The sequence below is a fragment of the Capricornis sumatraensis genome, chromosome 12 (genome assembly GCF_032405125.1).
Source record: "Capricornis sumatraensis isolate serow.1 chromosome 12, serow.2, whole genome shotgun sequence".
NCBI lineage: Eukaryota > Metazoa > Chordata > Mammalia > Artiodactyla > Bovidae > Capricornis > Capricornis sumatraensis.
In genome coordinates, this window is record NC_091080.1 from 37783773 (window position 1) to 37809255 (window position 25483).

Here is a 25483-nt window from a genome sequence, read left to right on the forward strand (position 1 = left end):
CTCAACATTCAGAAAACGATCATGGCATCATGTCCCATCACTTCATGGGAAATAGATGTGGAAACAGTGTCAAACTTTATCTTTTTGGGCTCCAAAATCACTGCAGATGTGACTGCAGCCATGAAATTAAAAGAAGCTTACTCCTTGGAAGGAAAGTTATGACCAACCTAGATAGCATATTCAAAAGCAGAGACATTACTTTGCCAACAAAGGTCCATCTAGTCAAGGCTATGGTTTTTCCAGTGGTCATGTATGGATGTGAGAGTTGGAATGTGAAGAAGGCTGAGTGCTGAAGAATTGATGCTTTTGAACTGTGGTGTTGGAGAAGACTCTTGAGAGTCCCTTGGCCTGCAAGGAGATCCAACCAGTCCATTCTAAAGGAGTTCAGCCCTGGGTGTTGTTTGGAAGGAATGATGCTGAAGCTGAAACTCCAGTACTTTGGCCACCTCATGCAAAGAGTTGACTCATTGGAAAAGACTCTGATGCTGGGAGGGATTGGGGGCAGGAGGAGAAGGGGACGACAGAGGATGAGATGGCTGGATGACATCACCGACTCAATGGACATGAGTTTGAGTGAACTCCGGGAGTTGGTGATGGACAGGGAGGCCTGGTGTGCTGTGATTCATGGGGTCGCAAAGAGTCGGACATGACTGAGCGACTGAACTGAACTGAAGGTGTATGCAGTACTTTATATGTTTATTTTGACTTTAAAATGCAGAATACAAAGCACATAAAAGCTGTTTTACTATCATCATTTCACAAGCACCTTAGATAAATGTCCCTGGAAGGGAGTAACCAGTAGGAACAGTCCTACTGTACGTGCTGCTGGGTCTCTCCCGACGCAGTGATGTCTCTCAGGCTCACTGCTGTGCAGTCACCTCAGGAGAGCTTCATCTGCACCTGTCACAAGTCAGAGTGTGGAGTCAGGACAGCAGTGTGATGGTACTCTGCAGCTCCCAAATGTGTGTGATCTCTGTCTCTGCCTCTGTCTGTCTGAACGTTTCTCTCTCTCTTTCTTACACACAGTCTCAGGTGCTTTCAACACTGTGGGAATGAATTTAGGAATAAATTAACACATAAAATTTATTATATCACTCATTTAAGCCTCCTAATGGTGGCTCCGACAGTAAAGAATCTGCCAGCAATGCAGGAGACCTGGGTTCGATCCCTGGGTCGGGAAGATTCCCTGGAGAAAGGAATGGCAACCCACTCCACCATTCTGGCCAGGAGAATCCCAGGGACAGAGGAGCCTGGCAGGCTACAGTCCATGGGGGTCGCAGAGTTGGACACGACTGAGCAACTAACACCACCAGTGAAACAGATAATGACTTCTTCCAAAATAGTTTCTTCTGTTTGTTCTGTGCATTTTGTGTCTTTCTGCTCCATTTGCTCTTTGACTCTCTTAGCTCGGAAACTATTTTGATTAGCTACTTAAAAATCGGTAACATCTCATGTTTTCTGACAAACCCATCCCCTTTGTGACTGGCTTCTCCAACGGTCTTTCTGGTAAAGGCGACTCCGGTGGAACAGCTTCCAGCTCTCACACCAGCCGCAGCCATCTACGGCATCACCCCACATCAGCGGACAGACAGCCGGCCAGCTGAACCTGCTCCAGCGCTTCTCGCTGCTCCGCCTCACGGCCATCATGGAGAAGCACTCCATGTCCAACAAGCACGGCTGGACATGGTGCGTAGCCCATTCACCTTGGAGCAGACCGTTTGTTCCAGGGCTCAGTGTGTGATGGCAAGCACTTCTGTATTTGCTTTCTGAGTTCTGAGGAATCTGGTTGTTTCTTTCACTGCCAGTCTCTTAGGGAAAAAAATGCCCAGAGTTCTTCCTCAGTGTCCGCGTCTGGGCTGCCAAAGCCTGGATGAGATGTAGCCTACAGGAAGCATTGCTTTATTTGTTGCTCTCTGTCAGTTTCCAGGGAAGGCAGTCAGGTTCCAAGTAAAGAGTGATTAGTTGTGAACAGAGACATTAAAAATAAACTTGCCATAAAGTAATTCTGGCAGTTTGCAAAGAAAACATCTGTTTCTTGTATCTCCTGGCCCAATGCAGAGCTCCACACTTAGAGCATTGCTTCATTCTGAGAGCACTGAACTCTTCAAATACAGTTCCGCTCTTATTTCATTGGCTAATAAAAACAAGACTATGCAGTAAACCTTTGGAATAAGGAACTCACAAAAGCGTATGTTGGAACTTGAATGTGGACCGATTTTATACAATTTGATGAATTTGGAAAAATGTAAGATGTGCTGCTAATTGTCATATGTTATATATTATGCACAAAGAAGAATTGGCAGTTTATATTTCATAAAATATAATAAGAAAGTTATAAATTGTGTGGTTAAATCAACATATGCTTGTGTATTAAAATTTTCTTTAAAAAGTACAACTGGTTCTAGAAAAGTAAGGGAAGATATTAACATAATATTTTATCTTCTCTTCTTTCTCCTCCAACCCCAATCAAATTTCTTCTTTCTGATGTAGTTTTTAATTTTGTTTTGTTTTGTCTTATTGGGGACTTTAAAGTGTTTATCACTTAAGAAGTGTGTCCGTCACAGTTAAACTGGAATGTCAAGCACTTGATTTGAAAGCAGGGCCATAAATCCATTCTGCTAATGTGAATCACCCTGTTTAACAGTTAGAGGCACAGGGCACACACAGTCCTTCCAATGTAATGTGAATTATCAAGGGAGAAATGTTGAATTCCCCGGCGCCTGTCAGATGTTCCAACAAAAGCTTGGCTTCCCTCTTGCTTTCACAGCCTCTCCCCGCAGTGTGCTCCACGAGGCGTGCATGACCTGGTTTCTGTGAATTTTAGGGCAGTTCCAAAGTTCATGAAGAGGATGAAAGTTCCCGATTATCGAGACAAGGCAGTCTTTGGCGTCCCCCTCATCATTCATGTCCAGAGAACTGGGCAGCCCCTGCCACAGAGCATCCAGCAAGCACTGAGATATCTACGCAGCAACTGCCTCGATCAGGTAGGGTCATCAGTCCCAGGCACAGGCCAGGCAGCACAGAGCGCCAGCCAGATCAGATCCATCCAGGGTCAGACAAGACATGCCTCTCTGAAAGAAAAGGCACTGTTGTCTTTAGAGGTTCCTGTTTAATTTGACCAGGTGACATCCTCATCAAGCCATGTGAGGATGTTTCCTCACTGGCAACTTGAAGGACACCCCGGAGTGACTGCAGAAAGCTAACGCTGATCATTTGTACCTGTGATGGCTAATTTGTATTCCCCGGAAGCTGGGAGTAAAGCTATCTACTGCATTTCCTTTTAATTATGGTCTCAATGCCACCACTGATTGCACAGCATTCTTTTATCCCTGTTTGTTTTTAAACTAGAATTAGGTGTTTATATCTCCCTTTATTAATTTTTTGAAGCAGTACCATGACTGTTTATATTTTTAAATTTATTTATATATTTTTTAAATGTGCAAGTAAAATATGAAAATAATATCAGCTAAGTTAAATGTCCCTTCATCTTGTGGAGGTGATTAAAAAGCTCAAGCTGAACAAAATTTTTGGAGACCATTTTCCGTCTCCAGGACTGTGGGCGCCGCCACAGTGGTGGACAGTGAATGGCCCAGAGTGTAACCTAGTCTATGATTAACCAGGCCAGGCCTTTGCTCCTCTGAATTAATACTCATTAGTTTCTCTATTAGACATTCTGTCCAAAATAAAAGCCATGTTTCTGCTTGATCAATTGCAACCTTGAGTATTGAGGGTATTTTCAGGTAACTATTCTATAATGGCTTCTATTCATCTTACTCTTTAATACCGTGTGAAGAACCTGTGCCACTCTAAGGTTATTTGCACTTTTCATTGATTTACCCTTGGCCTTAAGCTAAGCGGACAGGAATGAGCTAAGCCACCCGAACTCATGAACTGATGTCGTCTCCACCCCGGCGCTGAGATCATACTTAGAATCAGGATGGTCTCTTGATGAATCAGATAGCAGTTTTCAGTGGAAAAGAACAGGAGTAACTTCTTCATTCAATGCCATCACTGATTGAACTCAATGCATTTTGCCCTTTTCCCTTCCAGCTCGTAATTTAGATAATACACACATCTTCATTTTTTCATATTTAGATGTTACCATGAGGGTAAACATGGTTGCTGTTACCATTGTGGTGGCGATGGCTGCTTTGTTGAGAAATGGCCTGGATGGCTTGCCTGTTATTTCTCAGAAAGAAAAGCAACAGACCACTTGTCTAAAACCAACAGCACTCATCTTTGGCAGATGCCCCAAGTAATGTTAATTGATTTGTGAGTGACATCCCGATAGAGCAATCCAAAGAAGCTGATAAGTTAAGCGTTAGATTTTTTTTTTTTTTAATTTTAGAACTTTTAACCAAAGGCACACATTTATCAAAAGTAGAAGGTCTATGGGTATTTTACTGAGAAAAATGTTTGGAGAGGTGGGCTCAAACATTTGCCAATACCCTGGAATTCCCTGGTGGCTCAGATGGGAAAGAGTCTGCCTGCAATGTAGTGCGGGAGACCCAGGTTCACTTCTGGGGTCAGGAAGATCCCCTGGAGAAGAAAATGGCTTCCTACTACACTACTCTTCCCTGGAAAATCCCATGGCCAGAGGAGCCTGGCAGGCTACAGTCCACGGGGTCACAAAGAGTGAAGCAACTGAGCAACTCTACTTTCACTCTAGTTAATCTCTTTTGCAGTCCTGAAAGCACTGCCACCATGCCCTTCAGCACAGGACTTTGAAGCTTCAACTGTACTTTTACTGGACTATTAGTATAGACCCAGGATTGTATTTTGTGGAGAGTATCCTGCTATTTGGACACATTTTTCCAAACTTCTCAATTTTTGTAAAGGTATATAAGACCCATCTCCCCTCTTGGCTGAGTCTCTTCAAATCTTTGGCTCTAATGCTTATCAACAAATGCTCTATTAAGAGAAAACAGGGTTTGTTCTGGAATGCTTAAAGCAAATGCTGCAGCTCAGCTACAGTCTTCACTCAATAACTGTAACCTTTCTTAAGTGCCCAGCATGTTTCAGGGATATTAGGAATCCTGCGCTCACTGCCTCATTCAATCCCATATCCACCCAGGGCAGGGTTAGCCCCCAGGTGGCAATGGTGGAGTCAACATTTGCTTGAAAATCTATCTCCAGGGCCCAAGTTTTTAACAAATGCATTTCACTACCACCTGTTAGAATTGCTTGTCCCCAGTGATTTTGGGGTGATGCCACCTCTGGCATTGAGGAACACTTTGAGAAGTGGCCCCAAACAACTCACTGATGGATTCAGTGTCAGGATTGTGTTGATGATGTTATTCGTTGTATCATGTGGTGTCTTTTCTGTAAGAACCGAAGAATTTTTCTTCCTCAGGGCCCAGCACCTGAAAGCATTGTTATTTTGGGGATAACTGACCTGTCTATATTAGGTACACCAGGCTCATTCAGCTGGATATGTTTTCCTCTCTACATTGGCTGCGAGAATTATTGAAACCAAATGCACATTCTGCCTGTAGTTAATATACGCAACATGGGGGCATGCGTGAATTTTGTGTGTGAACCTCATTCCTACTTCCTGCTCTCTTTTTCTATCTTTATTTTCCTATTGCTCTGATGGTCTCATCTATGATCCTTAATTTATAGATCACTGTAAGTCACTTTGAATTCTTTCCTAAACAAGATTGGCTACACACGCATTGTAATATCACCACTCTACTCACTGCGTAGTCTTTATGTAGAACGGAAAGCAGTCCTGCCCCCTGTAGACTCTGAATAAAGCTGTATCACCAGCACTGATGCCAGTCTGCTGTTTGAAGCAAAAGTCATTCAAATGGAGAGAAGGAAAGTGGCACCAAATCCCCCTCAACCCCTGCTCCCTGGCTTAAGCTTATTCCCTGTCTCCGTTTCAGACCTGTAACTATTTTCTTTCTTTCTTTTTTAATCTGGACGAACACCACCCTGAAAAACAGTATGCTGGCAAACCCTTATAAGAAAAAGCCTCGTTTCGTGGACAGGGATACTGACTGTAAATGTAAACACAAGGAACAAGTCAACCCTTCTCTTGTCTCCATCCAAAGAAAGAATCTGTCAGATGTCACAGGGACTTTCGCCTTATCCAGTCCCTCCCTTAGGAAGCGCTCAGTGCCGGCAAGGACCCCCCATCTTCATCAGCAAAGAGTGTGAGGAGCACACAGAGGGCCCCCTCTGGTCCCTGCAAAGAAGGCAGGCAGTAACAGTAAGAAACAAGGGCAAAGTAGAGAAACAATAAGAAAACCAGGCTCAGGAGGAAGACTGTCCTAGAGATTTAAGAGCCAACTCAAGCAAATAAAAGCCAGTGAATCAGAAAAGAAAGAGGGGCCAAAGAGCAGGGAAGGAGAACCCGCCGGATAAGCGTTCTTCCTTCACCAGTGGTGCCTTCTCTGAATCGAAGACTCAGGTCCTACACAGGATCCTAAGCCCCAGCCCCACGGCTGTGCAGGACCAAAGGGTCTAGGATGCCCTTCCTCTGAAGCACACGGACCGACTTCTCTGCTCCTCCTTTTACGTGGTCCCCTCCAACCACCTTCTAGGGCTGCCCCAACGCTCAGCCTCTGACCCCAGAGAGGGAGGCTCCCTCCCTGCTCCGCTCCTTCCCCTCAGGCTAAGCATTCTTCTCAGACAGGAGGACGTCACAAACAGCTGAAGACAGCCCGACAGAGCCCTGAAACAGGGCCACCACATCCCCAAGTACAGAACATCTTCTTGGTGATGAAATACAGTGTGTCCATTTTCACCTGAGCAGTTGGCTGGAGATGAAATAAGGATGTTTACCTTCGATTATGAATCATTGCAGACAGGGCAGTGTGTGAAAGGAGCCGAGCTCTATTGGCTGAGCTTTTATTTCTAAAAGTTCACAGAAGGGCTCACAGCCTGAATCAGCTGCACAGAAGGATAGATGATACCCAGGTTATACCCAGCTCCTGATAAGTACGGAGTCATGGCAGTGAGTGGCCAAACCTGCAAGGCTCCACATAAGAACCCGCTACGTGCTGCTCTCAGGCACCTTTCCCTCTCTGGAACAAACCAACCTTTCTTCATTAGTGGCGCACATCCCTAAAGAAGAGGAAACACAAGTCCTGATAAACATCATTAAGTGCTGAAAGGATTAGCATAAGCAGGATGCCAAGTAGGAGATTCAACATTATTTAGATGAAACTTGAATTCCAATGCAGCACTCAGCCCACGCTCTCCTTTTAATGGGGTAACAAGTTTTAAAAGCCCAATTATGCCGTGAAGACACTTCATACTCAGGACAAGTATCCTCAACCTGCTGTCTACCTGACATCAGAATGAGATGTTCCTGGGTCTCTTTTTAAATTACACGTTGAGTCCTTGCTTTTCAAAGCTGAGTGTTTAGGTGGAAGAGTAAAGAGAGAGGACAGTAAAACCAGACCAGAGGGACACTCATCATTCGTCCATTTACCCTGAAAATGAGAGATGACGTGCAAGAGAGAAGCTTATGAAATGGATTTTGCATTGCTGACCACTACTCTTCCCTATTAAGAGAGGATGTTGGAGCCATACTTCCTGGGACGTGAGAGCAGGCCCTGCTGTGTAATTTGTGGAGTCTTGTGCAAAATGAAAAGTGCATAGAGATTACGAAGAATTTCAAAATGGTGACCACAGAGCATTAAACTAAACGTGGGTCCACATGTGACTACCCAGGTCACTGGGCCACCAGCGACAGACACAGAAGCAAATGAAAGACATTTCACACATCTTGGGTCTTCTTCATAATGAAGCTGAAGGGCCTGGGGTTGCCTCCTATCGGCCACAATGACCATGGTGTCCCTAGAAGAAATGCATTTTCAGTGGTTTTTTTGGTCCTCCACGTTTTACTTACAAAAAGAAATTGGTCAGAAATGCGCATTTTATCGCCGCTCTGGAAGCTTTTTGAAGAGGAAGTGATGGTTGGCAATCCTGGGAACCCCCAGCCCTGGCTGCTCTACGATGATGGATAAGAAAAGCTCTTCCCTCTGGTCCCAGGAAAAGCTTCTACTTACCTCACCAGGAAGTTTTCCATTGCAGGGGCCTGAAGCTCTGCCCCCAAATGGCTTAAACAATAGAAAATTGCCACAGTCACATAACAACAAGGCAGGTAGTAGGGCAATTCTTCCATCAGCTCAGTGCCATTTTTTACGACAGGGGCCCTTCCCATCTCTCTCTTCTGCCATCCTCAGTACTCCATCTGGAATCTGATTTCAGACCACCTTTACTTTTATTGGATTTAGAAAAAAAAAAAAAAATCCTTTGGCGCTTCCAACAGAACCCACAGAACCCACAGATATTTCCCACGTCCCCTGGAAGATAAGGGTGGGACGGGAAGGTTACTGTCAGAATTTGAGGCAGAACAAATAAATACCTGACAACCCTCTGGACATCCTGTGAGATCTGAAGTCGGAACAAGCAGCACAGAGCCCACGGCTGGAGAGCTCCAGACACGTCTCAGATCGTTGAGATAACAGTATCTGCTGAAACTAGAAAGAAACTTGGAGACAGATCAGTACAAAGAAAGCATCCCTGGGATACGTGTGTACCTGCACCTCACGTGCACCAGAATCCACGCCGGCGAGGCACAGAGGACAACAAGGAACCTGGTCCCACCACGTACATACACACACACATACTCACTCACTCACACACACACACAGTTGTCAGCTTTATTCTTTTTATAGAACACGATCAGTATTTCTCCACCATCAGAAACAATAATAACAGGAATTCTCAGATGGAATACTCCCAACTCACAGGAGGAGCCCTGTTTGTGAGTCACGCTGAGGAATTCACCTCTGGGGTACTTGGCTTCTGAGAACTCCCGTGCATCTGGGCCCTGAGGCCTGGTCCTGGGCCTCCTTCCAGAATTAGAGATGTAAACACACTGAGGCTGGGTCTCACTCCGATAATCACTTATCTGACACCTTGAACTTTTCTGTTGACAGTACATGCTTTCTTCTCCTGCCTTTTGATGAAATGTGGAGTAGTCGCCAGAGGAAGAGAAATGTTCTTTAGATTCTTCTTGGCAATATTTCTGCATTTTCTAGGCATTCCAAACCTTAAGAATCAAAAAGAAAGCGATTAATGTTTTAAATGACACTCTGCCTGAATATCCAATTCTGTGGAATTGGGGTGGTAAGCCTCAGAATGCAGAGGATTACTAAGGATTCTGTCTTTATTGCCACAAAAAGTAGCGGTGTATAATTTCCCCTGTGTTCCGTGCCTCTGACGTATACAAAACCCCGAGTATTCCCCAACTGCTTGGAATTCTTCCCTTGCTGTTACTGCAGTTCGAAAGAGTGAGGGCTGCTCTCCATTTATAGCAGCAACTGAGAGAGCTCTCCTCAGAGGCCGGAGCTTGGGTCGAGGCCGGCCTGGCACACGGAGCGGCCAGGGAGGCGTGACTCTCCAGAGCAGGGGAAGAGCAGCCAGCAGGCCACGGCCCACCTCTCTGACCGCTGGGAGCGTGGAAGCGGGCCAACCAGGGGGCCCTTGGGGAGTGAGAAGAGTGCAGATGGAGGGTTGAGGAACCGGATTTGAGAAATTCAGTGCCCTGCGGGCATTTAAAAATAACAGATAGACTAATGCACTGTAAGCCCGGGCTCCCAGACAAGCTCAGTTCTTTTGGGGTGGCGGCAGGTCCGCTCGAGGGGAGCCTACGGCGTAACCTGGAAACCACTGCAGGACCCTGCGTCCCCACAGGGCTCTGCTCCCCCTTGCTCATCCCTGTTGGGGCATCATCCCCATGGTGCCCTACGGCTCCATTTATCTGTCAAGCAGAGGAGTCTGAGTGCTAAGAATGAAAAGGGCGTAAGACAACGTCTTGAAGTCTGAAGAAAAGCCACTCAAGAATCATTCTCACCAGAGCCATAACTTCAATACATAACAACTCACCAGCCAGCGTAGTAGGTGCATCATACAAGAAGCATATGTCACAAGGATTCTGAAGAAGGAAAAGCATAGAAGTAAGACTTTTTAATCAAAATACATGCTTATGATATTGTTTCATGAACACATTCCCAATAAACCTTTCCCTCAAAGGGGCATTGAATATGGTTGCTTATCTGGTATCTATCAAACCTTCCATTGAGGGAACTTTTTCAAAACCCCTACTAAAGTGCACACAACCAGAGGACAGGGAATTTTGTCTGGTCTGTTCACTGAGGACTCCAAGAAGCTATAAGTATGCCTGATACATAATGGGTATTTAATCACTACTTGTTAACTAAATGAATACAATAAAATCGGTGGTGTTATAAGACTTGACAGGTTACGAAGCACAATCACATCTATTTTCTCCCTAGCCCTGTAAGGTGGGGTACTATTATTATTTTCATTTTGTGGGAGAGGAAGTCAGTGTTCTGCTACTGCCCAGAGTAGCTAAATAAGTAATTTACAGTTGACTAGTTTGGCCACAATTCCAGCTCACGGAGTCCTGGTCCCACTGCCTTCCCATCACCCCCTAGGTGCTTGCCGTAGGAAGAAAATATCTGGGGCCAAAGGCAGCCTCACTGACACATCCCTGTGGCTTGTTTCAGGTGGGTCTTTTTCGAAAATCAGGTGTGAAATCTCGAATCCATGCCTTACGTCAAATGAATGAGAACTTCCCTGAGAACGTCAGCTATGAGGACCAGTCCGCTTACGACGTAGCGGACATGGTGAAGCAGTTCTTCCGGGACCTTCCTGAGCCTCTTTTCACCAACAAGCTCAGTGAGACCTTCCTCCACATCTACCAGTGTAAGTGGTATAGTGCCCAGCCTGTTCTTAAGTGCATCCATTCACCTAAAAAAAAAAAGTACATAGACTGAATTTTAATCGTACAGGTAATACATGCATACGTGCTAAGTTGCCTCAGTTGTATCTGACTCTTTGCAACCCTTTGGATTGTAGCCCACCAGGCACCTCTGTCCATAGGATTCTCCAGGCAAAAATACTGGAGTTGGTTGCCATGCCCATCTCCAGGGCATCTCCCACCCAGGGATCGAACCCACATCTCCTGTGGCCCCTGCATTGCAGACAGACTCTTTACCACTGAGCCACCAAGGAAACCCTACAAGCAATGCATGAAGTATATAAAAGTTACAGGAGTAAACTTTGTTCACACTTTAATATGAAAATCTCCAGGCTGTATTTTATGCATTTGAAAATACTTTTTGACATAAAAACCTTCCTTCTCTCAATAGGGGTTTGTGTAAGATATATTTTTAAAAAAACAAAACTAACTTTCAATGTAATTTTAATAAACTTAAAATGAAAAGGGACACAATAGAATTTATTTTACATATAGATGTTTTTTAAAAGAAAGCATTTCCTTGGTATATATGAAATCCAGATGTGTTAAAATGACTAGAAGTCAAGGGAAAATTGTATTTTAATACCATGTATTTTAACTGGTGGTAAGCAAGCAAAGCAAATCAAGGCTTAAGCTTAATTCAACTAATTTATATTTTCACTTAGAACTTTTTAAGTGATGTGAAGTTGATAATGTTCAGTGAAGCCCCTATAATTAATAATTGAAAATAGCAATTTTTGATTTAAAGGCATACTCTGCTAAAGGTAGTTGCTAAGGGCAGGAGGAGAAATGAACATGTGGCTTTTTCCTAGCGGCACTGTTATGTTTACCCAGCATTCGCGTGGGCTTCCTTTCAGGACTCCCCAAGGATACTCAGGTCCCACCATCAGTTTTCCATATCCTCCATTGGGCATCCGAGGATTCAGACAACTTCAGGTCATAAACACAGTACAGGATTCACAGTTCATTGAATCTGCAAATTCAAGACCCAAGTATAGGAAGAGCTGACTGTGTATTTATCAGGAAAAAGCACTTGCCTGTTAAGTGAACCTGTGCAGGTCAAACCATGTTGTTCAAGGGTCAGCTATAAGTATTTAATGGTCCAAGTCTCAATTCTTCAGGAAAAAAACACTTGGCCTGTGGACTTTTGAGTTTTTAGCAACATATGCATGAAATAGACCTTGACATGAAATTGATCCAACTCGAAGAGATTCCTGCTTCTTGAGAATCCTGTACTAAATGTATTTTAGGAGTTTGCAATATTGCAAACAAAAAGGATTATAACAAGTACTACTTGTCAAAACAGGATAAAGTAGTGACCCACTAAATAAATATTATCTTGTCAAAATGAATAGGTTAAGTTAGTGATACAGGTTGCTGGAGCCTAAATACAGGGAATTCATGTTTCTGCCATAAGAGGTTGAGCTGTGTTTTATCAGTAAAACCTCCCTTATGGTTTGGAAGTAGCATATATGAGCCTTTACATGAAATCAATTCTTGGGTTATGGTTGACATTGGTCTAAGGTTAAAGCCAGATTATTTCCAAGAGATAAATGCTCTCAACTCTTTGTGAGACTCACAAACAACAACAACAAAAGATCAAAGCAGGGTTTATTTTAGCTGAGCAAACATTTACTGAGTTCAGCTTATGTTCAGGGCACTGAGCTGAGCCCTGCAGAGCACATGGATAGTAAGACTTAACTCTGCTCTTAGGCATCTTACAACTTAGGCAGACAAGACGTACACAGATAACTGCAATACAGCGAAATCGGAGACATTCCATGATAAGTTACAAAGAACACCCAGGGAGGTTGAGATGAGGAATAAGGACTTGATGGAGAGGTGACAACTCAAGGTTGAGATACACAAGGAACACATGCTGAGCGAAGCAAACAGCACATGTGTCAGGCGATTATAGGATTTCCGTCTGGCTTGCAGGAGGGTAACTGTCCAGTGAAGCATCAGATGACTCCAAAAATTAGACTGAGGCCTGTACCCAGGAAGGGCACTGAACATTAGAGCAAAGGGCTCATATTTGGTTCATTAATCACTGGAGAACCTTCGGGCGTTGTTGAGGGAGATGACCAGTTACAATGCTCTCAGCTATAAACACAGGACCCAAAATCCAACAGTTGTTTAAACAATAAAGACATTATATAATTGCACAAGACAGAAAATCTGGAGTTGAGTAATTCCAGAGTCGGTTAATTCAGGGACACCATGGCTGAAGTGCGCCTCTCTTGGTTATCCCCTTGTGACCAAGGTTATTCCCTTGGTCACAATAGGACTGCCACAACTTAGCATTATCATGTCTTCCCAAAATCACATCCAAAGGCAAGAGGCCGGCAGACGGGGTCTCCTCAGGCATGTGTCTTTCTATCAGGGAGATAAATTTACAGAAGCACCTACCTAGCATTTATCTTGGTCTCATAGGCCAGAAAGTATACATTTTTCTCCCCTAAATCAATCACTGGAGAGAAGAACGGGGTTACCATTTTTGGTTTAGGCCAGCGTGGGTCAGAGGGAAGGGCCCAACCTCCCTGAGCACAATACAGCCCAAACCTGAACAGCACATGGCCTTTCTTAGAGAGGAAAGAGAAAGCAAGTATATCCCAGGCAGCCAAGCCTGTGCTGCAGGGCCAGTGACCATCAGAACTGCTTATTTGACCCATGAATCCGGAAGTGGTAAACAGGAGCTACCAGACGGGACAAGAATGGAGGGTCAGGTAGCCAGCACATTGATTGAGGCTCTGAGTTACCTGCGGTGACTTCTAGTAGCCAGACTAGAAATAACAACGTTCCAGGGATAGACTCTGGAGTCAAGAGTTTTCCAATGTCTGTGGGGAAGAGGCCGCTTCTCCCAGGTGGCTCAGACAGTAAAGAATCTGGCTACTAATGCAGGAGATACAGGTTCGATCCCTGGGTGGGGAGGATCCCTTGGAAGAGGATATGACAACCCATTCCCAGTATTCTTGCCTGGGAAGTCCAAGGACAGAGGAGCCTGGTGGGCTACAGTCCGTGGGGTCAGGAAGAGTAGGACATGACTAAGCTATTAACACTTCACACTTCTTAACTCAAGTGAGCTCCTGATGGTGTCTTTCACAGTGAGGGGAATAAGGCAGTGAGTCAGTCCTAAAAGCGGAGAAGGCAATGGCAACCCACTCCAGTACCCTTGCCTGGAAAATCCCATGGATGGAGGAGCCTGGTAGGCTGCAGTCCATGGGGTCGCTAAGAGTCGGACATGACTGAGCGACTTCACTTTCCGTTTTCACTTTCATGCACTGGAGAAGGAAATGGCAACCCACTCCAGTGTTCTTGCCTGGAGAACTCCAGGGCCAGGGGACCCTGGTGGGCTGCCTGCCATCTATGGGGTTGCACAGAGTCGGACATGACTGAAGCGACTTAGCAGCAGCAGGAGCAGTCCTAAAAGATCACTAACAGACACAGCCAGGGGGCAGCACAATGCAGCATGGAGCACCCATTTTTCTAGGATTTTCCCTCTTAGTTAGCTCTTACTGTTCAGGCCAATTCTCTTTCAAGCCTGCATGACCAGGGCCGCCCCCCGCCCCACCTCTGCCCCACCACCACCATCATCACCACGAGGACCACCCAGAAGGAGAACGGCTTGAGAGGAGGGGGGACCTGGTTCCCCTTCCCACAATCCCTGGGCATCCTGAGAGATACTTCACCAGCTGGGGAAGGGGGGTGATGGGCAAGAGGTTTGAAACAGGTGAGGCAGCAGCAGAGTATGAAAAGCCAGCACAGGGTGCTCCTTGCGAGTCCAGCCTCGTCGTAAGATTGTGAGTTCTGGAGTGAGACGGGGGGGTTCCGACGCCGGGTCCGAAGCAATGACTTCTCTGTGCCCCTAGCTGTCCTCATGGTCACTATTGATGACAGGGACCCCAAGGACCCCAAGCATGTTCACAGGAAGGTAGCGCACTCTCCCCCTCCCCTGCCGGCTCCTTCTGCGGCTGGCCCTCTGATGGCCTGGCCCCACTTTTTCATAGATGTCCCCAAGGAGCAGCGGCTGCAAGCAGTGCAGGCGGCCGTCCTGCTGCTGGCTGACGAGAGCCGGGAAGTGCTGCAGACGCTGCTGTGCTTCCTCAACGACGTGGTCCACGCGGTGGAAGAGAATCAGATGACACCCATGAACCTGGCCGTGTGTCTGGCCCCCTCCCTCTTCCACCTGAATTTACTGAAGAAAGAAAGCTCCCCCAGGTGGGTTTTTCTCAACGGGAATGTTAATCCTTAACCAGGTATTCCCCAGGGCTACTAAAAAAAAACAAAACAAAACTACATGCATTGCACTTCAACCTGGGGATCTGTTAGCACTTTGTTTATACTCAGAAAATGTTTGGAAGAACCTAATTCTTGCACCTCAGAGAATTACCTAGATAGCGTTGAAGAGTGTCCTCTGTGATCCAGAAAACCGGGAATTCTGTTTTGTGTGTGTGTTACAAAATCTTCAATTTGAAAATACTGGATTTCAGGCCCAAGCATGGCAGCTTGTGGTGAAGTAGTTTCAAACTTGGGGAAAAACGAATTAATTTCTCCTGCCCTTGTGTTTTTCCAAGGTTTTCCATTTGTCAGACTCTTAACCTGCCTCGGGATATCTAAGATGTGTGGTCACTGTTTTTATTGGAAATGAGAAAGTCTGGGATCTGGGTGGCATCCGGGCATGAAGAGATAGCAGAGGGGTGAACTGGGTCCTATGAAATGCTCTGGGGTTTGGGATCCGCTAAGCATTGTCCCCTTCAATTACAGAGTCATCCAGAAAAAATATGCCGCTGGGAAGCCAGATCAAAAGGACCTCAGTGAGAATCTGGCCGCAGCTCAGGGGCTGGCCCAGATGATCATGGAATGTGACAGACTTTTTGAGGTGAGTGAAAGGCTCCAACCGCCTTCCTTCCTTATAGCTCTTGGAACTCGATAAGACAGTTGGAATGGTTACTGCATTTATGGCTTATTTCTGGTTTTATTTTTTTGACAATGGTATAATGAATAGTGCCTCCCAGAAATATGAGGAGGCAACCCCGAAGTTGAGGCTTTGACAGTTAAAGACACTTGGGTTTACCATGATGATGATGTTTATAAAAATGGTTGCATCAAGTTCTGGTGCCAGGTCCTAGGCCAGCCAACTATAGTATATTTAATGTGACCTCAGGACTTGATTAGATTCAATGTACGTGTGGGAGGGGGGGGGAGGCGGGGGCAGGGGGGATACTGAACAATCGCTGTTAACTCTGAATCAGTGACAGCTTATGAATACAGCCACAGACCTGCTAAAGGAGTACGTGAACTAGACTTCTGGCATCCTTTCTGTGGCAAAACTGGCATTTGCAGAAGGAAAAAGTGTGCTAAAAAGGTAAAGCTGCTTTCTGAGTCATGTTTGTTGTTCCCCTTAAGTCTGTGCACTTTTTAAGTTTCCCGAGTCCAAGTTTTGCCAAACTGAATAAAAATATATGACAAGTAAAATCAAAGAAAAGTGGAAAGAGTGAATGGGAAGTCGTGGCAATGTTCTGAATAATAAATATAGCCTCAAACAGATCTGGGTTTCCTGACTTTCAGAAGCCCTTTCTCCTGACCGCTGTCACTGATCTCAGACAAACATCTCTTGCCCCGCGGCACCCGGCCTGTCAGCGGTACCGTGGTTTTCGGTGACGCTACTTCACTTTCTCTATTAGTCTCAGCATGTCTGTGTTGCTCTTCTGTGTACCCGTTGGTTCAGGTCCCGCTCGAGATGGTGGCCCAGTCTCATAACTCGTATGTGGAGGCTGAGATCCATCCGCCAACTCTGGAAGAGCTGGGGGCCCAGCTGGAGGACAGCGGGGCCACTTTCCACACGTACCTGGAACATCTTGTCCAGGGCCTCCAGAAGGAAGCCAAGGAGAAGTTCAAAGGATGGGTCACATGTCCAAGCACAGACAGCACAGAGCTTGCTTTCAAAAAGGTAATCTCGGGTCTTGGAAAAAAATTTACTCCCAAAGAGCCACATCTAACAACCTGGAATTTGTTTTGCTTTGAAAGTGGCCCCTCTATCTCCAGGGCTTGTCACACATAGGAACTGGTCAAAGTTCTGCACCAGAGTCTGACTGTGTAACCAGAGGGCAGACTGTGGAGCCACCCTCTGGACCCAGGCCGGGCTCTGCCCCTGAGCTGTGTGGGGTTGGGCGAGTCACACACCTGTCTGTGCCTGCATGCTCTCATTTGCATAACGGACATAACAACAGGACCACTACCAGATACATACACTATGGATACTACGTATAAAATAGATAACTAATCAGAACCTACCCTGTAGCACAGGAAACTCAGTGCTCTGTGGCAACCTGAAGAGGAAGGAAACCCAGAAAGAGGAGATATATGTATCCATATAGCTGATTCACTTTGCAAACACTAAGGCAACACTGGAAAGCAACTATATTCCAATAAAAATTAATTTTTAAAAATGGAAACTAAAAAACTAAAACTAAGAACAATGCTTAGCACACAGGAAGCACTATGTGCTGCTGGTTATCGTTTTTATTGCCACTCTTCTTCTCTTAAGCTTAAGGGTGACCATTTTAAACCTGAGGTGTACAGAATCACTTTCAAGTTCCATAATCGATGAGGCCTTTTGAATACCAGTGAAGCCTGGTAGGTTCTGCTGGAACCAGCGACCTCTCAGCCGCTGCGGGTGTCTTTCCCCAGGTGGGAGACGGGCCCCCGCTGAGGCTGTGGAAGGCTTCCGCGGAGGTGGAGGCGCCCCCCTCGGTGGTTCTGAACCGCGTGCTGAGGGAGCGCCACCTGTGGGACGAGGACTTCGTGCAGTGGAAGGTGGTGGAAACGCTGGACAAGCAGACGGAAGTCTATCAGTATGTGCTGAACAGCATGGCGCCCCATCCCTCCAGGGACTTCGTGGTTCTCAGGTAAGCCTGCCCCTCTGCTCCAAAAGCAGGGTGAGAGCTGCAGATGGAAGCATTTCACTGCATTCTCCCACCTCAGTTCAGCCTCCACGGGGAACACTAGCGCCGGCCCTCAGTTCCTTTCCATCGCCGAAAACTGACTGCCGTATTCATGCCCGACCTCCTGCTTCTTTCACCCGATGTACAGTTCTGCCATGCTCTCTTATGGCTCCTTTCAGTATGGGGCATACGGTTTATTAGGCCATAAATATCGTTCATTTCCTCAGAACAGAGTCCCAAGATGAGCTGCTGTTTGTCCAGCTGAACTTTCTGCCAAATTATGCAAACTGAATCTCACTGGCTTTTCTCTTGCTTTTGTTTTTCTCTGCCTGGGAAAGGCAAGTCTTCAGTGGGGTGGCTCTCCATCTGGAGTGTGTGTAACTTCAGAATTCATCTGTATAACTTCACACGGTGCTCAGTCGCTCAGTCGTGTGCAATTCTTTGCGACCCCATGGACTGTAGCCTGCCAGGCTCCTCTGTCCATGGAATTCTCCAGGCAAGAATACTGGAGTGGATTGCCTTGTTCTCCTCCGGGGGATCTTCCAGACCTAGGGATCTAATCCAGGTCTCCTGGATTGCAGGCGAATTCTTTATCCTCTGAGCCACCAGGGAAGCCCTCACGTGTTCATAAGTCATCCCCATGCGTGGAAACCGTGGCCCAGCCCTGAAGGTCCAACTAGGCTGAGATAATCGAATGTCCAGAAAGATTTCAGGGCCTGACAAGGCTTGAGACTCTGATCTCATCTGCTGAAATATTGCTTCTAATAGATTTGTGAGTTGAGTTCCAGACCCCTGTTCTCTGGGTTTAGAGTGGGATGCTCAACTAACAGTAGGCAGTGGGACAGTGGACCTGTGTATATTGGCTGGTGAGTCTGTACTGAATCAGAAAGAATGGGGATGGAGGATACTGACAAACCCAAATAAAATATAATTAAATAAAAAAAATTTTTTTACTGATAACTGATGGTGAATACCATCTCTTCTCATATATTAGCAGTTTTTTAAAAAAATCACTAGTGAAATCCCCAAATGTATAGTTAAAATAGTTTCTTTATTAAACTAGTCTTGATGGCAAACTAAAGATTACTTTTCACATGGGCTATTTCTGCCTTTGGAATTGGTCCTTAGGACCTTGAGTTTCAAGGGTCTTTTTTTTTGTTTCCCCCAAATATATGTGTTTATCTTAGCCACGATGGGATCCTGGTGGAAAACGTGGGAAATTGTGAGCGTGGCTTATTAACACCATTATTGGGACATTACTCATCTCATCGGAAGTTAAATTTTACACCTTCACTGCTGCGAGCAAGAAGTGGAACAGTTCCAGGATGGCAGCCCTGGGGACTGGTGGGTTGGAGCCCCGCCATGGTCCACTCTCCGCTCCCCTTAGAGGAGGCTGCGGGCCAGAGTCTGTTCATGGAACTCCCTCCTTCCAGTCCTCCTGCAGTGCCACCCGCCTGCCATTTCTAGAGTCCCATTCCATTCCAGCCTTGTGCCAGGCACTGTTGGAGACTCAAGATACTGCTGTGAACAGACCACAGTCCTGCTGTCTTGAGATTAATATTTTATTAGGAAGAGTCAATAAAGAATAAGCAAGGGGACTAGGATTTCTTATCTTTTCTGTTGTTGCTCAGTTGCTAAGTCATTTCCGACTCTGTGACCCCATGGACTGCAGCTTACTAGGCTCTCCTGTCCTTCACTGTCTCCTGGAGTTTGCTCAGATTCATGTCCATTGAGTCAGTGGTGCTATCTAATCATCTCATCCTCTGCTGCCCCCTTCTCCTCCCGCCCTCAGTCTTTCTCAGCATCAGGGTCTTTTCTGTTGAGTTGCTCTTCACATTCGATGGCCAAAGTATTGGAGCTTCAGTTTTAGCATCAACAACAATGAACCAGACATGTTGCTTGCAGCAGGAATTCCTTGTGGTTATGATACAAGAGGTAGAAAGTGCCATGGGTGGTCTCCTCTCAGGATTACCATGTTCACATCTCACTTCATCCCTTTTTCTAGTTCCTCAGGAGGTTCCAGTGATAGCCACTGAAGCCTTTTTCCATTTTATCCCCACAAATCTAAGCAACTTTCCGTCTTTGTTCTTAATCACAGCATCATGCATGAAAAGAGACTGGTCATACCCATGGAGAAGTTGCTAAGAAATTTGTTGGGCTTGCTTATTCCCAAGTTTCTTGGTAATATGTTTCTTGTATGGTAGAAGAGGATGAAGTTATAGATAAGATAACTAAGCAAGGGGATAGGATTTGTGACTTAATAACTGAGATTATAATAAACCCATATTCTATGGTAGAAATGGTTGCTACAGAGATGCTCCTGACTTCCATCTACAACCTTTTCTCAAGTGGTACCCCCTTCTATGCTTGAATAGCTCCAGTAACAGTGAGCTCACTACTCCTCATACAGCCCATTCCATTTTTGAGGAGTACACACTGTGTAGCTCTTCTCTGCACTGGATTGAAACATGTCTTCCTATCTCTGTTTTCTGGAGTCAAATCAACTGTATTTATTTCTTCTCCAAATCAAGAGCCTCTCAAGGATTTGAAGGCAGCTAGCAGTCCACATATGTCTAGTTTTCTTCTAACTGAGCATCGTCAGCTCATGTATCCTTTCAGACTTGAGTGGAGCATCACCTCCTCCAGGAAGCCTTCCCATGTGTATGATCTCAGAGTTCTCCTTGCACAACCGTATCACTGTGCTTGTCAGAGTGTTTTAGAATTCTCTCTGGAGGTCTGTTTCTCCTCCTGATTAGACCTTTGTGTCCTCAGTGGCTTCTCATAGCTTGGCACATCCAGTAGACGTTTGGTGAAAGAACTGAATGAGCAAGACCCGATTCCCAAATGGTGGGACCAGCATGCCCTTCAGGAATGTGCAGGAGTCTCTGCAGCCTCAGTTTGGGATTTGGAAAGAATCTCTAAAAATTGCAAAGTCGTTTCTGACCTCTGGGTCAGAGGGATGAGACCCCTGCTTTGAACCGCACTGTATAAACTTTACACACACTTGTGAGAACCATTAGCTGAATCCAAGTAACTGGGCTTGGAATTTGAGCAAGAAAATGTCAGCGTAAGCCTCAGCTCCATGCTCAGGGTTTTCTTTCCCTCTCAGCCGTAATTCCCACGTGTGGGTTTGTTTTGCTGCAGGACCTGGAAGACTGATTTGCCCAAAGGAATGTGTACCCTAGTGTCCCTCTCCGTGGAACACGAGGAAGCCCAGCTCATGGGTGGCGTGCGCGCTGTGGTGATGGACTCTCAGTACTTGATAGAGCCATGTGGCTCAGGCAAGTCGCGGCTGACCCACATCTGCAGGGTGGACCTGAGGTGAGTGTGGGCTCCTGGAGGTGGCAGGCACAGCCCTCTTTCCCATCTGACCCCTACTGCTCTGTCCTTTCCTCCTCCTGACCATTAACACGTTGTCTCGATGATTACGAATCATTCCCCTCACTTCTCTTTCCAGCCTTGCTAAACTTCTGACTGTCAAGAGAAGGTCCCATGCTCGTCTTTATTTTCCGTTTTGTCCCACGTGTACTCGTGTGCTTCTCTCATGGGGCAAACGCCAGCACTGGCACCTGGTACATGGTAGATGCTCAGGAAATACGAGTCCTCTTATGTTTCTTTCCAGCCTGTCCCTTTTCTGTTCCCTCCAGTTGCCCTCCTATGAGAAGGACCTAATTTAAATCCAACCTTTTTCAATGCATTCATGATGCTAAACTGAGTTCTTGGTCTGGGTGGATATAAACTGGGTTTTCTCCATAAATTCTTGAATTAAGTCAGACTCATCCCTGAGAGGACGCTATCATTTGAAAGCACCTGGTGAATCCTGCAAAGACAGACTGAATCCTTGGCCAGGAAGGCAATTTTACGGGCCCCCATTGACAGAATGAGGTTCGCAGATCCTCGGAGCAGCGCCCCTCGGGGAAGGCAAGCGGACTGACAGGCAGGGCACAGGTGCCGCCGTGTTGACCGTGACAAACTGTTGTGATGTGGAAGAGGCTTTCCCACTTCCCTCCCCTTTTTTGTCCCCACAGAGGTCACTCCCCAGAATGGTACAATAAAGCCTTTGGACATCTGTGTGCGGCGGAAGTTGCCAGGATTAGAAACTCTTTTCAGCCCCTCATTGCTGAGGGTCCAGAAACTAAAATCTGAGTTTTCCCAAGTGTGACATCAAACTCAGGGAAGAGGAAGCGGAAGCAAACACTTGTGGGAGAGAGTGTGAGCGTGAGAAAGCAAGGAAGAGAGAGAAACTAATTGACAAAGTTAATGCTCAAAAGCAGAAGCACTGAGAAGTCAGAATGTCGAAGATGCAAGAATTTCTGAGAACTTTCCCTAGCCTTCCTGGAGACGGCTACATCCCTACTAATATAATATTTTTAAAAATCAGAACATTTATCTATGTTACTTAAGATTAAATTGATTATTCCTTGTGCATTGCCTAATTTTGCTATTTAAAGGCTTCTAAGAAGCACTATCATTAACTGTAAATAAATGTATGTGTAGCATTTGTACATATGTGTGTATATCTCTATCTTCACTGTATATATGTAAAATGTCAATTTTATATATAATGGCATATTTTGAAAAGGAATGCATCTGATCAGGTGAGCCCCTTTGGCACACGGTTCTTTCCAAGCCTCTCTGGGCCCTGTGTCCCCACTGCCCTGTAAGCTGAGCAGAATCTGCTGCTAACACCAAAGTGTGCAAACAAGTTGTCTGCCCTGATGTTTTACCAAAGATTAGCCAACCAAAGGAAAACACATTAAATGGTTCTCACATGTTGTCAGTTTGTATCATTCAGAACTTGAGCGTGGAGTATTGGATGAATCGAGGAAAATAATCATCCTCATTAAAGCAAAGAAGTGGGTGAGTAGTCGTTACCAGATTTAAGACTATATTACCAGTTGCCATAGGGCCGGCAGATACAGTTTCAGTGAAATGCCAGATGCCCGTGGACCACTGGAGTCAGCTCCAGTGACTGAAACAGAACCTGTATTTCCCTGCTGATTAGAGCTGAATATAATAGCCTTGGCATATTCACAGCCAAAGGGAGCCTCTGTGTTTTGTTGAGGTTTCATAGATACATTGCATAATGTTCTTAAATGTCATTCTATTTGACCAGTGGCCTATTTAATGGTCACAGTTAGTTGACAGTTTCTTACCAACGTCTTGCACTGAATTTAACTCTGGACACCAGATAAAGGGAGATGCTGGTTCACTCAAGAGTCTTGGACCATTACAGCTGCAGGGAGTTCTAATATTGCTATGCTCTTAAGATATTGCTCGTTAAAGTTCTGCAATCTGAAAGACAGGGTTTCAAAATAACATTAAGACCAAAACTATGTTCTTCAATTAGCTTTAGAAAATATAAACAGGTTTGTTAAGTCCATGCTTCTTCATTAGTCAGTCAAGCTAGCTATGCATTTGCCCGAACCTTATTTATTATTGTATGGACTAAGCAAATTGACTATCCTTAACCAATTGCTGATGGATTTTAAGTTGGGTTTTTTTCATTGTAATTCAGCAACTCTAAAGAGGAAGTTAATTTATTGTGTTTGATTTCAGGGAGAGATTGGTATCATAATTTAACAATTGGTGTTGAAGGGGAAAAAAAAACTGAGTGTTTTCTTTTTATATTGTATGTTTAATGTTTTCTTTTATCAGTATTGTGCAATTCTTTTATTGAGAGGAATAAAAATGCTATAAATGAGTTCTGGATGGTACAAGTAAAATCATACTGTCTGAATTGTAATCGAGGAATTTTTTTTGTTTCCTTGCCTACCGAAGAAGGTGGCGGCAAACCCATAGTTTTCCATTTGCGCAATGCTCTGTGAGCAAAACAAATTCACATCCTAAATTTAACCACATATGCCAGATTACATAGACAGGATCGTTAGTGAATTTTAATTTAGCTTAATACTGGTCCCACTCCAGAGATGGGGCCACGTGTTTTCAGGAGGTGTGACAGGCACACAAGGATGAACGGTGTCCTGTCACCGAGAGCAGGGCTTTTCCAGCCTTATCAGCACACGGATCACCTGGAGATCTTGTTACAATGAGCCTCTGATTCCCGCAGGCTCAGGCAGGCCTGAGATTCTGGATTCTGAACCAGCTTCAGGGCAAAGACCACACCCTGAGAAGTGGAGATCTAGAGGACACTTAGAATAAAAATAACGTTATTTGATTTCTGACTCCCCTTCTCTTCAAATTACCTTTTTATTTTTTATGCACATACTAAGTACACCCCTGCTGCCTACAACACAGTGCATCTTAAAAAGAAACAAAAGAGGAGAAAGATGCATCAAGCTCGTTTGTCAAATACCATAGTATTTTATGCATTGTTATCTTGCCAATGGAAATAAAATATACTGCCTTTAAATAATATATTTATACCTCATGTATATCTTTACCTCGATTGTTGGTATCAATCATCAATTGTAAATAAATAATTGCCAAGGCAAATAAATTTATATACATTAAATATACCCCTCTTTTCTCTATAATACATGTTGAGTTTCATGCTTCATATAAATGGAAAACCTGCTTCCTGAGGAAGATTTCTCTATAAAATAGCATGCCATTAAAAAAAAGAAAAAAGCTCACCATGAGTTTGACACCTCTGTACCGTAGTCAAATCTAAAGATTTATATAAAAGCCTAGATCGTTACCTACAGACCTTCACTAACAGTATGGGTGCCTTAACCTGTATCTAAGCCATTATAGTGATGGGTAGGGATTTCTTTTACATTTCGCTGTTCTGAAATCTGGAAGTTATAAGAACACCTTTATAGTATTTTCTGAAGGATTCTGTGAGCTCTAGCTACATTCCCTTTTTTTTGAGTGCACAAGAAATGGAGACTTGATAACGCAACTTACGGCAGCACCACTGGACCATGAAGAGTAGCCAAACCTGAGGCTGAGCCTCTGGCTTTCCACCCTTGTACAGTACAGTCAGCCCTCCATATCTGCAGGTTCTGTGTCCAAGGATTCAACCAACCACGAATCAAAAATACTCCAAAAAAAAACCAAAAACAATTTCAGAAAGTTCGAACTAAACTTGAATTTGCTGTGCACTGGCAACTATTTACATAGCATTTCCATTGTATTTACAACTATTTACATATCATTTGCATTGTGCTAAGTATTATAAATAATCTAGAGATGATTTAAAGTATATGGGAGGATGTTTGTAGGTTATATGCAAATACTACAACACTGAATATTCATTGGAAGGACTGATGCTGAAGCTGAAGCTCAAATAATTTGGCCACCTGATGCGAAGAGCCGATTCACTGGAATAGCCCCAATGCTGGGAAGGATTGCAGGCAGGAGGAGAAGGGGACAACAGAGGATGAGATGGTTGGATGGCATCATTGACTCAATAGACATGAGTTTGAGCTAAAACTCTGGGAGATAGTGAAGGACTGGGAGCCCTGGCATGCTGCACTCCATGAGGTCGCAAAGAGTTGGACACAATTGAGTGACTGAACAATGAACAATAATACCTCTTTATATAAAGGACTTGAGCAATCCCTGGGTTTTGGTACTTGAAGGGGGTCCGGGAACTAATCTCCTGCATACACTGAGGGATCACTGTACTTTTTCTAAGCTTTACTTCTAAAAGATGACAAAGGTAGCCTCTCATTAAGCAAGCAGGAGCTCTCAGTCTCCACTAAGGCTAAAATAGTCACAGCAGCCCCAGAAGACTATATGCCCCCATAGAAATGATCCAGACTCTGCT

General features: G+C 44.9%; 1 protein-coding gene across 2 annotated transcripts in view; it reads left to right on the plus strand.

Moving 5' to 3' along the window:
- The window catches only part of STARD13 (StAR related lipid transfer domain containing 13), a 229432-nt gene extending 205246 nt beyond the window's left edge, over positions 1-24186 (plus strand). For both annotated transcript variants that reach the window (XM_068984608.1, XM_068984607.1), the window contains exons 6-14: positions 1513-1686; positions 2825-2984; positions 10551-10749; positions 14812-15022; positions 15569-15683; positions 16533-16754; positions 17495-17712; positions 20893-21069; positions 21777-24186. In XM_068984608.1, coding sequence (XP_068840709.1) covers positions 1513-1686; positions 2825-2984; positions 10551-10749; positions 14812-15022; positions 15569-15683; positions 16533-16754; positions 17495-17712; positions 20893-21069; positions 21777-21894 — 1594 coding nt within the window. In that variant the 3' untranslated portion in view covers positions 21895-24186. The remainder of the gene's footprint in view (positions 1-1512; positions 1687-2824; positions 2985-10550; positions 10750-14811; positions 15023-15568; positions 15684-16532; positions 16755-17494; positions 17713-20892; positions 21070-21776) is intronic.
- The last annotated feature ends 1297 nt before the right edge of the window (positions 24187-25483 follow it).